Raw genomic sequence first — 16,385 nt, forward strand, 5'->3', positions numbered from 1 at the left:
CTGAAATGTTCACTGCTGTAACAATGCTAACTGTGACAGATCTCAGATCTGTTTACTGCTCAAGCAAAATGTCTTACCTGTTGATAGGAGAGAGGTGGCAAAGAAGAAAGAGAGAGAGAAGGTGGAAGGGGATTAAGGGAGTGTGTGTATGTGTTGGTGTGGATAGCATGAAGAGGCATGTTTGTCTGCAGGGGTGAGAGGAAATGATGCACTGATATATCAAGAAATCTAACAGTGGCTTATCACCTGGAGTTACTCCATATTCAAGATCAGCTCAAAGTCTTCTCCTAAAGTAGAAGACTGGGGCAAGAGTCACAGAGGAGGAACCAATGTGCAGTATGTCTGATTTTAGTTTAATAACAACCACTAAAAGCATTAAAGGGACAGTTCGCCTCTTTTGACATATGACATCCCATGTTAGCAATATCATTTATGAACATTGACTTAACCCCTGCTGCAACCTGTGAGCCGAGTTCCAGCTGAGTTTTGGCGAAGGTTGACGAAGATTGCTAGGGTCCCGAAAATAAAGCGTCTTGCTTCTCAAAACAATATGCATTCAAAAGAGTAATACATTTGCAAAATCGTCCCTCCAGAAAAAGTCAGACCTCACAATCGCTTGGCGCTATTTTCTCTCTACCTTCGTATCAATGCGTGCAGCCACCTAGCGATAGCCGCGCCTGTTACGGTGTTTACTGCTCGGAAGCAGGGGACTGCTCAGTCTGCACTTCGGTCTGCACGGTTTACATAGCCCGTGGTACTAAAGGGACATGGAGGGATTTTCTATTTTGCGAGATCTCGCAAAAAGTATTGCGGGATCTCGCAAGACATCAAATCCGTTCTTGCATGTAGACATCTTTATATGTTAGGCCAATACTAAAATAGAAATCAATAAACTTCTCCCAGGGATGATGGGGAGGCTCCTCCATCACTGTGTCTGTTTTACTTCCGGTTCACTGAAAAAAACTTTTGCGAGATCTCGCAAAAAAAAAAACCCTCCATGTCCCTTTAGGGGCTCCGTACCGTAGTGATACGAAGGTAGAGAGAAATAGCGCCAAGTGATTGTTAGGTCTGACTTTTTCTTTTTCTTTATTTTCGGGACCTTAGCAAACTAGCCGGACTACCTTCGTCAACGCCAAAACGAGGCTGGAACTCGGCTCACAGGACGCAGCGGGGGGTAAGTCAATTTTCATGTTGCTTATATGGGATGTCAAACAGCTTTATGTCAAAAGAGGCGAACTATCCCTTTAAGATATTGCAACTGTGGAGATAATTAAAGGGGAGTTAATTTAATTTTTTTTAAACCTGGACCTTATTTCTGGCATAAAACACGTTCATCCACTCACCGATAACAGTTTGGTGAAAGTCGCCATCCTTCAGACATTATTTAGATTTCTCAAGATCCACATATATCCGTATAACGGGAGAGAACAGGGCAGAGACAATACAGCCTCTAAATAAGGCATTATCTCTCTTTATTTCATGTTGTTGTTATGGGGGGCTATTGGGGGGCTTATAGGGGGCTTTCGACACACGCGTCTAGTGGGATGACTTCATCAATGCGTGCCGCTGCAGCACTGCTCATTCATTCCATCGTACTCAAAAGCCGCTTTCGGACTGTAGGAACCATTGGCAGTTCTAATAACCTTTTAATCCGCGGGGCCGTTTTCTCCCGTGTTTGGACATACAGGAACTCGGGGCTTTCTCCCTTAGTTCCTATAACTATTTAGCTCCTTCTCCGAGGTCGGGTCTTTTCATGGTTCTATAGAACGAATCTAACGGAGGTGTGTGGTGGTTGGTAGCTACGCCCCATGTAATTCTATCACGGCTGAAATGTTTCCTCATATGACACAGACACAACCAGCGGGTGTTTAATAAGTTAACTTACACTGGTCTCATTTGTCTGCAGCGCTCTGCTCTCCTTTCTTCCTTGAAATAAAAAAGTATCGTCTCCTGACTCTCTCTGTGAGCTTTTCCAGCTTCGATATTAGACGCCTGATGTGATTGTCCATGATTAATATCACCATCATGCAGACCATGAACACAGTGGCCTCCCCGCTCTCCAAATAAGCTTCTTGGTGGTGTTTTTTCTACTCTCCTTACTTTTACCGTTTTATTTTGTGTTTGAATGTAGCGCTAAACGGCTAACACGTCACTGAAACAGATGGCTGCGCGCGGCGCATCAGTCCCTATCAGGTCCCGACTCATGTGCGAATGCAGACTGAAACAGTTCCGCTGGGGAAGGATAGTTATCAGAACGAAATTCGAGGAGGGTAGTTCTGATAACTACTTTCTTAGAACTGTATGTCCGAAAGCGGCTAATGTCGTGGTCCACATCGTCAAAATCTGATACATATCCTGCTGCACAAAACTAGCAGCAGCAAACTCTGTGTGAAGTTAGCCGACTGTCACAGAGCACAGAGTGAATAAGCTGTGCTGCAGCGGCGCGCGCCGATGACCAGAGACAAGGTCCAGGTTTAAAAAACCGAACATCCCCTTTAACCTGAAGCGCCGCTACAACAGTCTCACAGAAGTTTGAGAAATTGACAAAGAAAAAAAAGCATAATCATTGCATAATAATTCTCTGGTCAGAGAAATGGATTCTCAATTTTTGGGTTTTTTTGTCCTTGCTAGTGGACATGAAAACAGCAACATTGAGCAGTGCAGTCTCACATCCCATCCAAGTACAGCGTTGTGTAAAAATCTTGAGCCAGCGCTGATTTCTTTATATTTTCATATTTTGCTTGTATCAGAGGATTGTTTTCTTGTTTGATAAGCCACTTAAGGAATACAGGAACAAAGACACGTCATTTGTTCCCATTTCTTCAGTTGCATGTATGAAAAATGACAAAGACAACACTGTTTGACAAATGGAATAGTATTTTTGCACAAACAAGGTGATTTTCTAAGAGCTATTAGCTGAAAAGTATCTCAGCATGGTGTGCAGCGTGTCTTTAAAGAAAGAAGTGGAGAACAAAAGAAGAAGCGTCAGGCCTAAAAAACTATCTACAGCAGATTAACAGTATCTGAAAGTGAGGACTTTGAGAATGAGGAAAATATCCAGCAAGGACCTGAGAGATGCATCTGTACCTTCAGTTGATTCATCTACTGTTCACTGAAGCCTCATCAGAAATGGTTTCCATGGAAGGGTGGCTGTCAGGAAGCCATTCTTAAGGAAGGGAAACAGGGAGAAAAGGCTGAGCTGTGCCAAAGGACACAAGAAGTGGACTGAAAATCAGTGGCGACAGGTCTGATGGAGGGATGAATCCTCCCCAGAGCCCGGACCTCAACATTATTGAAGCAGTGTGGGGTCATCCTGACAGAGAACAGAATCAAAAGGCAGCCGACATCCAAAGAAAGGCTTTGGGATGTCCTTCAAGAAGCCTGGAGAACTATTCCTGAAGACTTCTTAAAGAAATCAAATCAAAATCATCAAATCAAATTTATTTGTACAGCACATTTCATGTACAAAACAATTCAAAGTGCTTCACATAAAAAAAAAAGCATTGCAGCAGGGAGTGTAAGAAGCATTACAAATACATAAAATAATATAAAGAGAAACAAATAAAATAATTTAAATGAATTTCAAAAAAAGCAACGGTCCAGATAAGTTAAAAGATAGCGTGCAGATTTCATGCATAGACACATGAGAAAAGAAATGTTTTTAACCTGGATTTAAAAATGTCTACATTTGGTGAAAGTTTAATCTCCACTGGCAGTTTGTTCTACTTGTTTGCAGCATAACAGCTAAATGCTGCTTCTCCATCTTTAGTCTGGACTCTGGACTGGACCAGCTGACCTGAGTCCTTGGATCTAAGAGCTCTGCTGGCTTTATATTCTCTGAACATATCACAGATGTATTTTGGGCTTTAACTGTACTGGGATTTGTAAACCAACAGCAGGCTTTTAGAATCTATTCTGTGACTGACTGGAAGCCAGTGTAGAGATAAATGACACAAAGCTTGTCTCAGAGGGTTCAGACTTTGTTGGAGAATAAAGGTGCTCAGACCAAATATTATCTTTCAAGCTAGTTAGAATTGTAAAAACTCTGTTTCTGTTTTATTTACAGTATTTCTATTATTATTGCACATGATGGAAAAAAAAATCCCTGTACTTATTTCCCGTTTTCCTGGTAATATATAAAGAAATAAGGGGGTGGCTCAAGATTTATGCAAAGTACTGTACATTACCAAGCTGGAAGTGTTCTAAAGACTTTTTCTTTTCATTGCAATGTATTTTTGCACCTAACAGCCTACACAATAAGACTCCTGTCACTGTACATTATTATGGGTCGCACCGACAGTGGCGTTTGTCGAATCTATTCTGGCCACGTTTTCTTTGTTAGTGAATGTGGCGCTCAGCAGGACGACATGTGCTGCCGCTGCCTGTCAGAGCAAGAAAAAAAACTATGAATAGAGTCTTCCTTTGAGATGTGCGCTGCTCTTTGGGTGTCACTGTCACTCCCTCCAGGTTTTGTTGTGCGTTGTGCATCTTTTCCCTCTGCCAAGCCTCATGTCAGCCAACACACTACCAGGCTATTCATTAAAACCTTGGCCTGAATGCCCCCTGCTGGTGGTCCTCACACTATGCCCCTCAGAAACTGTGGCAATCGCCCGACTCAAGCGAGCTCCTCTCACCCTTTGTATCTGATCTGTGTAAACAAACATTCCCACGGTAATACTGCGAGAGTCTTGTTAGTGTTGTTTGAAGGAGATGCAAAAGGGCTTGGAGAAGGCCCCCAAACATGAATTATTAAAAAATCTGTGAATATGTTGTCTTTGAGTTTCGGCGAATAAAAGTGAATAAATTGAATTTAAAACTAACTCCTACAATCTATATCCACCCACCCGCTCTTGACCTTTCTTCCATTACAAGGGAGCTTTGTAGCTCTGTTTATTTTCCTCTGTGCCCTTGTGTGATTGTGCTCTGCCGGCGTCTGAGCCCCTCACTTGTTTGAGACCGACTTACATCAGCCCGCCCCTCCATCCCCTGCTTTTTTTGTCCTGCTTTTATACCACGTTGCCTTTTAGAGGCAAAGAGCTTCAGAATCTCTGGTAAACAAACAGACAGCTCTATCTGCCACGCCATCCCCAAGGCTGAAGGCTTACAATGACTATTCATAAGGACTAAATCCTCAACCCAGATAAGCACCCGGCAAACGCTCTCACCGTGTGTCCCCAGGCAAACTCTAGAAAGGGAAAAACAAGGTGGAAAAGACCTGTCAGTAGTTTACATGTGAAAGGGAGTTTGGTTTTAAAACATAATCCCCCTAAATAGCTTGTTGGAAATTGTCCAAACAAGCTTAAACACCCTTTGACAACTCAAAAACCTGCAAAGTTGTGCTGTGAAACGACATTTTTGAGTAATTTCCATTTGTTCCTGATGTTGTATAACAAAACACTTAAAAAAAAAGTATTCAAACACCTCTGCATTTTCCTGATTTTGTAGCATTACATCCTAGAATTCAAGTTAATATGTTTCGGTATTTTTTATGATTTTTTATCAAGTACAGGAGCGGGTTGTGTAAATAAAAAGCTGTGACGCCACAACCAACTTATTGAGAAAAAGGCATCTCGCAAAAAACTCACAGACTCAAAGGCAGCTGTGAAGGAGCTGCAGCTCCACAACAGACAGAACCACTAAGAACACTTTAAGCTGAACATTCCCCAAAGCTGGGTTTAATGAGAAAAGGAAAAAATAAATAAATAAAACGACACAAAAGCAGGTTTGGAGTTTGCCCAGAGGAATCTTGGATGACTTCCCAAACACGTGGAAGAAGATTCAGTAATCGGATGAAAAATGCTGCCTCGAGCAAACCCCGTCTATGAAGCACGGTGATGACAGCATCATGCTGTGGCGATGTTTTCCATCAGAGGGGCCTGGTCAGTTGGTCAGAACTGAAGCAATGATGAATAGTGCTGAACACAGTAGCAGGGACGAAATATGCTGAAATGCCCCGATGGTACTGCTCTCCTCTTTCTCACATGTGCTAGAGCTGAGCAACAGATAGCATCTGAAGTCCATGGATGGCTGAAGGGGGAAGAGTGAAACCCACCCCTGCTGGTTGGAAGGCGACCACAGCTGGATGATGAGTAGAATCAAATCCTGTTCATCCTTCACCAAATGTGTTATTTTTCCAATCTGACAAAGTTTTTCCCCAAAGAAGAAATGTGAGTAACTCGTTGAATGCAAAGAGCGTCACGCAGCGGCATTTCCGATCGATAGTTTGTGAAACAAATTTTTGGGTTATAGCGTTGTAACATAATTAATGAACAGTTTAAGCCGTTTACAGTTTAATTCCCATCAACTGTCAGGAGTGTGTTACCAGCAGTGAAGTCATTTGGAATTCTGGTATTTTGGTTCAGGAACATCGACTTTTTACAACAACCAGTCTGCACAGCAAACACACAATTTTCAGAAAATTATTAAAGATCACATACTTTAACGTTTTTCCTTTGCGGGCGTCACCTGCATCATCGAGGCCTCTGAGCTGATCAGGATCACCGATGAACGTCAGGGGAAGTTCTCCCTTTAAATATCTCCTCAGATGATGAAGATATGGACATAATTCCTCATGCAAGTTGTAGGCATGGAGAGGGTGATGATGAGAGTGAGCTGACTGACCTTTAGTCCAGCAATCGTACATTTATTTCAAGCTCAAACCACAGGGGATGCTGTAAATGCTTTAAATACATCCTGCAGGACCAGCTGGACAGAAATTCACCAAATCTGGTGGATCTGGTGAACATTAACATGGGGCAATTTTCCTCCGATTGTTCTCATATTGCATCATTCTTTTTGCTGATGTTACACTCCATTGTTGGTCTTCCTTTAGGATTTTGGTTTATTTATCATTCTGTCATGCATCATGACTGCTGTTTGTCACTCTATCTTCTCTCTTCCTTTTTTGATTTTCTTTGTCTAATATTCTTTCACTCTTCTCTTTCATCATTCCATTTGTTTTTATCACTATACTCTCTCTCTCTTCATATTTTTTTATCTATCACTGTCGTCTGCCTTCCAACATTCTCTTTTTGCTTGTTCGTCACTTTATCATCTCATAATTTGTTAAATCCTCATTTTTGTTGATCCAGTGTTCGTTGCTCCATCATTTTTTAGCACTAACATTTTCCATCATGTTTTGTTTAATAACTACCATCTGTCTTCCAACATTCTTTTTATTTATCACCCAATCATCTCTCCTCCATCATCTCTTTATTTATCACTCTTTCATTTTTTTTCCAATATTTTCCTTTATGTACATCTGTTGTATTTTTTCTTTATTTATCACTCTATCATCTCTTTTCTATCACTCTTTTTGTTAAATACTACCCTTTGTTTTCCATCATTTTATCACACTATTGTCTGTCTCGATTCATGCTTTTTATTTAGCGCTCGATCACTTCTATTTCTTCCCTCCATCATCTCCCTTTAGATGAGAAACAATGTGAAATGTCAAATTTAGGGGCTGGAAACTAAAAGTAGTTCTCTTTAAAGACTATTTCTAAAAGAAAAAAATGAAAGAAAATAATATAATAATTCATGTAAGAAATGAATATAAAGAAATGTTATATATATAAATATAATATAATAAAAAATTATCTATATTTGCTTTTCTACAACCGGCTTTTGTGTTGATGTCAATGAAAACTAGATTTTAAAAAATAAAACACATTTTACAAGTCGATCACATGCTTTGCAAAACTTAAGCAACTTCATCTGTTGAATTAATCTGAAATGGATTTAACTTGAACTGGAAATACTCAGGTAATCAAGAATTGTCCCCCCGCCGGCTGCAGCTGCACCCTCAGTCCACATGGAGGCACAAGCAGAGGGTTTAAAGATGCGGCCTCCACCAGAGGATGTCACTATGTCACCCTACACATATGAAAGCACCATAAGAATACTCTGTTGATCAGCTGCAGTCTCGCAGCTGTTTGTGTTGGTGCTACCATGCTGTATTTGTGAATGACATCATCAAGAAAACTATGCATTTATTGAGCTCATTACATGTGCATATGCTGACCAAAAATGTCTGGGGATGGATGGACATCCTATTGAGTTTTACATATTCTTATGGGATGATCTTTGTCACAATAAGAGGAATTAATACATGATAGGAAATTCTTAAAGGAAAACCAGTTTGATCTTTCAGAAAACTGATGGATTAAAGTTCATATTTCAGCATGGCAACAGCCTGAAAGATACTACTAAAGCAACACTTGAGTGCTTCTCTGGGAAAAAAGATACAATAGAATCTTGGAATGACCTCGTACACACCAAGACCACAATTCAATTGAGAATCTGTTTTATGACTTAGGGATTGCTGTCCAGCAGCAGAACCCATCCACCACGAAGGAGCTGAAGCACTTTTGCCTAAAGGAATGGGCAGAAATCCAAATGGTTAGATGTACAAAAACAAATTGTTTTTAAAAACCAGAGGAGTTCATGGTGGACGCAACGACTACAGGGTGTCCAGGTCGTATGGCTGCAGAACAAGCTCAAAACATAAGCCCTGCACCACTGTCATTGACATTTGGTGTGAGACGTCTGTACACAATTCAACAAAAACACAAGAAACTTGTGCTAAAGAAAAAATGGAACAGACACAGTGAATAATTCCCAATAAACCCTATATAGATCAGTGAGCAGCGCTGACCAATATGTCATTGGGGTCATCAGGTGGGAACCCCCTTTCATCAGTGTTTGGTCTGGTTGGGCCCACAACACCTCCAGGAGGCCAGACAGTCATCACTGGAGTCCCAGAGTCACTCCCCTAAAGCCAGGAGGTAAAGATAAGAAGGAATGGGATTCAAACCCTGGTTCGGGTAGGGGGTAATGAAAGTATAGAGGATGCCAGAGGTGGAGGCATGACAAGACACACTAGCAGATTCAGCAGACAAACTCACCTAAACAGTCCACCAATCACTAAAAAAGCCAGCAAAAACAAGGCCATACAGGCCAACTTTTCTAAAATGGCCACCTGGTTTCAAAAGGCTCACATGGGCCACACCCTCCACTTAAATATATCCTGGATTTCTTCCTTGCCTCTTCCAAGAGTCTGTTTTCCCTAAGTGCTCCCCCTGCTGTCCCCCAGCTAATATTGCTTCTTTTAATCCAATCCACTGACTGGACTTTACTGCCTCATCTGACATTTCCTTCACTATTTTCCTCACACTATGTCAACTTACACCCAGCTCCCTCAACAATGAGACAACAGACTTTGCAACAAATCCCCTACATCCTACTTCCACTGGACATATCCTAACTTTCCATCCTCGCTGCTCTGCTTCTGCCTCCAACTCAAATACAAAGTTTTCCGTATGTGACCATTTCATGTTTTGCTGTGAGCAAAATCAGACATTTGTCCTTTAGCTGAGGATCTTTGCTTTGTGTTTGCAGTGCACCACCTACAGTCTCAGATAGGCGAAGTCGGATAGCCTATATATTCCACATGAAATAACGGAGGAACAAATTCTGACTGCTTGCTGGGTGAGGCTTTTTGCATGCGATGAGGAACCAGTGAAACAGTAACAGTCGCGGGAAGGTGGGCAGACAGTCAGAAGTTTAGGTAATCTGCAGGAGAAGCTTAGCTGGAGACGGTTCATACAGAGGAGGCCGGTAAGAAACACTGGAGAATGGGGCGCTTTGTGGCCAACAGGAGAAAACTAGGAAACACAGGAGAAGGAACACTGGACAAGAGCAAACATACTTTGGATAAGCCACGGAGCAGCCTGATTACCACACTGAGGTATCAGACAATCTGGCAGAGACTGGGTGCCCATGCTGATGCTTAATAGGAGCTCTGATAATGAGGCCAATTAGCTGAGGCTCCACCCAGAAGGAAGGATTCCAGACCTGCCCAACCTATCGCACAGCTGAAAGGAAAAAACATCCAGGCACCAACTACCAACTCATAACCATGACACATATAGAAGTCATACAGCTTCTTTTACTGATTTACACCTCATGGAGAGCTTCTTAAAATAACTCAAAGCAACAACTAAAGTTGAACACACTTCTCTCGGTGAGACCATTTCATTGAAAAGGCTTTAACTTGCTGTTAGAAACTAATCAAAAAAGTGAAAACATTTATCCAGTGGAGCAGCCATGCCCTCCGTACTACAACTATCCGGCTGCCCAAGTCACTTCTCCATAAAGCACCAATCAAAAGTCTTTTAAGAGGCTCATTAATAACAGACATCAAAGTGCTGTGCCTCACCTCATTATGTGAAAAAAAAAACATCCTAATGAGGAGTCTGCTCTGCCTACTGCAGAATGAGAGGAGCAATTTGCCTCTTTCATTTTTCCCCATTGAGACGGAGAGTGAGACAAGTGCTCAGGTGGAATTGTGGAGCTGAGGACAAAGTAGAGAAAAATGACATCCCTGTCAATTAGCTCTGCCTTGTTATATGTGCACTGGGAGAAGGTGGGAGGCAGAGATGCAGGAAATAGCGAGGATGATGGCGAGTGCGTGCGAGGAAGAAAGAGATGTTTTTGGGTTCTTTTCATCTAAGCTACAGCTGATTAATTGACTGGGAGGAGACAAAGTGACAACATATCTTTAAAGTAACAGGCTGTAGGTGGGAAAGAGGAGGCGCACCTATTTGATTGTCACAACTTGCCGAATAGATCCAGATCAGCACATTTGATTTTACATGGCTCCCTGATTGAGTCGGATTATAGCCTGATTTGTTAAGAGTTAGTTTTGTGGCATTTATTTCTAAAGCTGTTTGGAGGACATGTCAAAAATTCCAAGACCCGCAGGCAGACAAAAATGATTCTCTTCAACAACAGACGAGAGGGCTTCATGGGTGTTCAAAATCAGTCCTTGCAAGTATTTTCTTTTTTTTCTTTTTGAGAAAGAGACTACAGGAGGATCGCTGCATAAATGCTCACATGCTCTTTACTGATCAGTGAGGAAAGTTGCTGCTATGCCGTCTTTTATTTAAAAAAACCTGTTGCGCTGTACTTCTTCACACTTGGACCTTGCACATCACTGCCTGCTTACTTTCACCTTATTGTGTTGTTTAGTTTTTTTTTTTTTTAGTTTAGTTTAAACTTAAAGGCTCTTTTTTTTGCAGGACTTTTGAGAGACTTCAAACATCCTCTTTACTGAGGGGACACTATTTTTGTTTGTAAATGGAAGAATAGCAGCCTATATTAAGTGACTTCTGGTGTTCTTACATGTGCCTGCCTATCTCCTCAGTGTGTGGTGTACTTTTATCTTTGAGAGTGGGTGGGACCACCGCCTTAAAGGGACCACCAAGGTTTTGTAAAGGTGACTCGCTCTCTTTAAATGGAAAAATAGCTACTTCTAACTAGTTGTAGTATTCAAACAGTTGTGTAATATATCATATCATTCCTATTAATAAGAATGACACCATGTATCGCTTTCATTGCATTTCTGGTAGGACTGTAGTGTTGACTAGAAGGAATACGGTTAAGTGTATCTAAAAGGCAATTACAGACAGGAGTTTGGTTTGATGAAATATTAAAACAGCTTGCCATATCGCTCAGCTGAGAATTACCAAGCGTTGAAGTTCTTTTTTGGCCTTTAGCTCACTGTCTTTGCTGTAGATCTACTGCACATTTTGAGTTCAATAACCACGGGATGAATAACCTTCTGTTTGGTAAGTGTCGAAAAAAAAACTGTCCTTGGTCACATGTGTAGCATTCACCTTTGACTGAAACTCAACCAAACTAGTGTCGTCGTCAAGCGCTTTAATTAATCCGATTGGCCGTCTGAGGGAGTCTTTCCTCATACTCAGTTTTGATTGGCTCAAACGCTGCCTTCCACACATCATAATTGTTCATCCCGTCAGCGTGTGCTGCAAGGAAGAGTTTACTTGTACATTTGGAAAATGGCGAGCTGGTGTGTACGAGCAGTGAGACAGAGCTACTCACTTGTAGCTTCACCTGCTTTAATAAGGTAAACGTCACTTATTGTCGACTTCATCCTTTGAAATGTGCTTTTACCGAAACGCTTGGCTCGCTTTAACCAGAGCATCAGCTCTTGTCAGCTCACGGCTGGAACCAGCTAGCAGCGTTAGCTTTTGAAACCTACCATAGTCCTCACTGTTGACCTTTACAGACCGTGGTGCCGGGTATTTGTTGTTTATTTTGGGTGTTTTTTGTTGGACGTGTTCTAGCTCACATGTAAGCATAACCACCGTATGGTGTGTGACATTGTTGGCATGTCATTGCTAAAGCGGGCGGGTGATGACATAACATACTGGGATTGTGAAGGGATGGATAGAGTTGATGCTAAGCTAACGTTCAACCTGTGTTACTACATTTTCAAATAGAATAATAACGGTGGAGTTGGTGTTTGAGTTGTGTGCGCGTTGAAGCAAGAACGGCTTTTGTTTGACTGTAGCTTCATATTAATTAAAACCAGGATTTTCTGAATGGAGGTGCGTGTCATGTCCTCACCTTGTTCTGTTGGTTAAAGACAGATGATGACATAAGATTCTTCTCCAATTTGGACTGTTTACTTGACACTGTATTGTAATACTATTAGTGTAAGTAGTAGTAATAGTTAAGCTGACTGTAAATCATCCAAAGAGAAGTATTGCCTTCATCTGTCTTCACTGTTAAATCCTGGTTTGGTTTGTTTTGTTTTGTTTTTTTACTTATATGAATAGTGAGTCACTTTAATTTATTTGTACATAATTTTTTTGTTGTTGTTGTTTTGGTTTTTATTTAACACAGAGGAGAGGACAGAAAAATAAGCAGAAAGAAGGTGATAACCTGCATTAAATGGCTCCAGGCAGGGACACGAAACAGGACTTCTAGTCGTGGTGTAAAGTTACATCGATCTACATCAATACATCGGACGGCAATCAGCAAGCCAATATCATCAATCCAGAATGAAAACATCAATCAGACATCAATACTTTAATGTTTTGTGTGACGTGCCTTTATTTTGAAAAAAAAAAAATTATTGCAAAATTCCTCTGGCTCATCCAAAAAATATTTTGTTTGTACAAATAGGAATGTATTGCTCTTGTAGCTTCTATTTACTTTATGTGGAAGTAGTTGAAGCTTAAAGTACATACCGTACTACTGTCAATCGCTGGCTCTTGAATTGATTTGAATCGAAATTGTTTCGTGGCAGAATTGGTGATATTGGAAAGTATCAAATCATCCATTGAACCGATATAATAATGTATTGTGGTTTGATTTACACTGCCAGCTTCTAGCCTTTGCACATGCTCTGGCGCAGGGCTGCTGCTAGAGCCAGTGCTAAGTTGGTTCTAGCTAAGAACTGTCTGGATGTTTCCACAGACATAGAGCCACAACAGAGCTAAGTTATTATATCGCTTTAAATGTTTTAACATCACAGGTATAGTTCCTTAACGCTCTTTTAAACAGCAGTTGGTGTTTGTGTATTCTCTCTGCAACGCTGACTGGTGTTTCCAAACGCTAACCGGGATTTATGAGCGGTGAATTTCTACTCATGAAAGGTGACAATATTAAAGGAGACATATTATGCCCTTTATCCACCAGCTGACGTAATTTCCAGAGGTCCTGATGAAATGTGTTCGGTATTCTTTGGTTATGAAAGCATGAATGTTGCTTCAGCAAAGTTGACCATTATCCTTACCGTCCAGAGCGTCTCCGCGAATGCTGTGCACGGCCACCCAGCAGAAGAATGGCCAAGGACCAGAGGAGGAGGCTGACAAGCCAGAGCAGAGTGCAGGGGAGAAGGCCCTGGTGGAGGAGAAGACCCAGCTGGAGGAGCAGCTCAAAGAGATGACAGTAAGTCAGAACTGGCCTCGGCTCAGTGGGATCCTCCAGCTGCACTTTCCTGATGAACACATTGAAGAAACGGGATTCTTCTTTCACCTCAACCTTTATTAAATGACATGTACCGCTACTAATCCCACATTCTACTAATGAGCTGATGAACAAGCTTTCAGTTTGCTAAAACTACCAAATCCAAACATTTGGATTCCTGCTTCTCTAATGCCAGGATGTGCCGATTATGGTTTTTTTTTTTTTTTTTTTTTTTTTTTTCTTTCCTGTTTACTGTAAATCGGACAAAGGAAGCGATTTAAAGATGTCCCTCTGGGTCTTAGCAGATCAAATGTACGTTACAGACTGCATCAGTTCACTAAAAACAGATATAATCACTATTTTTAAAAAAAAAAAAAAAAAAAAAAAAAAACAGTATCGCTGTAGATAACCGTTCCTTCACCAACAAAATAAATGCAGTGATAATTGAGGTATGATTATTAGATTCACTACTGTTGTTTAATCTCTGTACATCTCCGTATGTAGACTCTGAGAACTCAAGGGGACATTGGCCATCATGATTCCATGTTTATCAAATCAAAAATCAAATCAAATTTATTTGTATAGCACATTTCATGTACAAACAGTTCAAAGTGCTTTACATAAAATAAAAGCATTGCAGCAGGGAGTGCAAGAAGCAGTTTATGAAAGAAACTGCTGCTCATGACTGGTTACAGTTTATCCTGCACTTCATTAGACGATGCACATGACATTTTTAAACTGTCCTTCTGCTTTTTTAACAGGAGAAATATAAGAGGGCCTTAGCAGACACAGAGAACCTGAGGATGAGGAGTCAGAGGATGGTAGAGGATGCTAAATTATATGGTAAAAACTTCTTTTCATTTTAACTTTCTGCTTCTTCACACGCTCAGTTTGCAGCACCTTTATTTTATATATATATATATATATATATATATTATAATATAAAAAAGGTCCATCAGAAATGGATCAAATAATCTGCAGTTACACACTCCCACCACTAGGTGTCCCAAAAGTCCAACTTAAGCCTTTTCCTGGTGTCTCTATTGAATAGTTGAACTGTTTGATTGGTGTACTTCAAACTTTAATCAGTTTTCTTTTTTCTTTATGTACTTTATTTTTCTGAAAAAGGGAAGATGTAATAATGACATTTATTGTTGATTAAACATGTAATGCAGCTGCATAGTGTTTTTTTTTTTGTTTGTTTTTTTTCTTGTTAATGGTTAATGCGTAACTACAGATAAGTATTCTTTGTATGTGTCATCGTGTGAAAACGTGGCTCTTGATGCAGAACATTTCTGCCCAAAACTCATACCGTCAACCATCTTTCTCTCTCCAGGGATCCAGGGCTTCTGTAAGGACCTGTTGGAGGTGGCCGACATCTTGGAGAAGGCCACAGAGAGCGTGCCCAAGGAAGAGGTGACGAGCCAGAATCCTCACCTGAAGAACCTGTACGACGGCCTGGTGATGACCGAGGTCCAGGTCCAGAAGGTGTTCACCAAGCACGGCCTGGTCAAGCTTAACCCAGAAGGCCAGAAGTTTGATCCCTACGAGCACGAGGCCCTCTTCCACGCTCCCGTAGAGGGGAAAGAGCCCGGCACCGTCGCCATAGTAACCAAAGTGGGCTACAAGATTCACGGTCGCACCCTCAGGCCGGCGTTGGTGGGTGTCGCCAAAGCCCCCTAGAACTGAAGTGGCCCCTACGTAACGGTGGGATCAGCATTGTTGCCTGCGCGAAGGATAACCCCGGATAGATGCTCAGGGGGCCGCTCATGGTCCCGCCACCCTGTTCCCACAAGCCCGTCCCATCTTCCACCATCCTGAGGTGCCTCAGAGAGGCGGCAACCCAACTGAACTTTCTAAGTGGACAATATCAAAAGGTTTTTAAGAGATACACTTTGTCTGGCATGGGACTTTTTTTTTTTTTTTGTCATAAGTCATGTGAGTTGAGTTCTTTCAGATAATGTCAAAGATATTTAAATAAAAAGTCACCAGATCACCGGCCGAGGCTCTCATGTCTGTTCTCAGGAGAAGAAAAAGCAGGTTGGATAAAAGACGAGTGTGGGCGTACACACCAAAGTCTGTGTCATTCCAGACTGTTGGTTAGAGCCCGAATAATAATATTAATTATCTTCAAGTGAACTTTTACGAGTTGGAACTTCATTCTTTGAATAAATCGAGGAACGCCTCTGGAGATGTGATGGAACGGTTGAGTTGTTACTCTGCTCTGAGGTTCGCTTCCCAAATGGAAGTTTGGCTTAAACACATTTGTCTTGGTCACGTGGACACGACCGGGGTCAGCTAAAGCAACCTCAGCCAGTCTAACATCTCACGGTTTGGCTCGGTAATGATAACCGACGATGTAACGATCTGTGAACCAGTGTGACAAATTGTGTGTGGACTCGTGTCCAAATATTACAGCACCAGAATAAAACGATTCGTATTGAAATCCTTGTTGGATGAAGTGTCTTGACTCTACACGGGACACGTCTTCACCCCCAGGCATTGTTATTTATTTTTTTTCTTTGTTTAAAACTTGTTTGGCAGGAAGTTTCCGCAGCTAGTACGATAATCTTGTGGATATTTAAAGCCATTTAGAACACCAGTAA

General features: G+C 41.4%; 1 protein-coding gene across 1 annotated transcript; it reads left to right on the forward strand.

The window, feature by feature from the left end:
* Positions 1-11,803: 11,803 nt before the first annotated feature.
* Positions 11,804-16,225, forward strand: grpel1 (GrpE-like 1, mitochondrial). The gene is made up of 4 exons (XM_075451410.1): positions 11,804-11,929; positions 13,614-13,761; positions 14,541-14,622; positions 15,116-16,225. Exons 1-4 carry the CDS (start codon positions 11,862-11,864, stop codon positions 15,460-15,462), a joined length of 645 nt encoding a protein of 214 aa, XP_075307525.1. The 5' UTR covers positions 11,804-11,861; the 3' UTR covers positions 15,463-16,225.
* Positions 16,226-16,385: the final 160 nt, after the last annotated feature.

This window comes from Odontesthes bonariensis, chromosome 19 (assembly GCF_027942865.1).
Source record: "Odontesthes bonariensis isolate fOdoBon6 chromosome 19, fOdoBon6.hap1, whole genome shotgun sequence".
Taxonomy (NCBI): Eukaryota; Metazoa; Chordata; class Actinopteri; order Atheriniformes; family Atherinopsidae; genus Odontesthes; species Odontesthes bonariensis.

Coding starts and splice junctions, on each gene's coding strand:
- grpel1 (XM_075451410.1), top strand. CDS start 11,862: ATGGCGAGCTGGTGTGTACGAGCAGTGAGACAGAGCTACTCACTTGTA. Junction 11,930..13,613: donor GCTTCACCTGCTTTAATAAG/GTAAACGTCACT, acceptor CTTACCGTCCAG/AGCGTCTCCGCGAATGCTGT. Junction 14,623..15,115: donor AGAGGATGCTAAATTATATG/GTAAAAACTTCT, acceptor TTCTCTCTCCAG/GGATCCAGGGCTTCTGTAAG.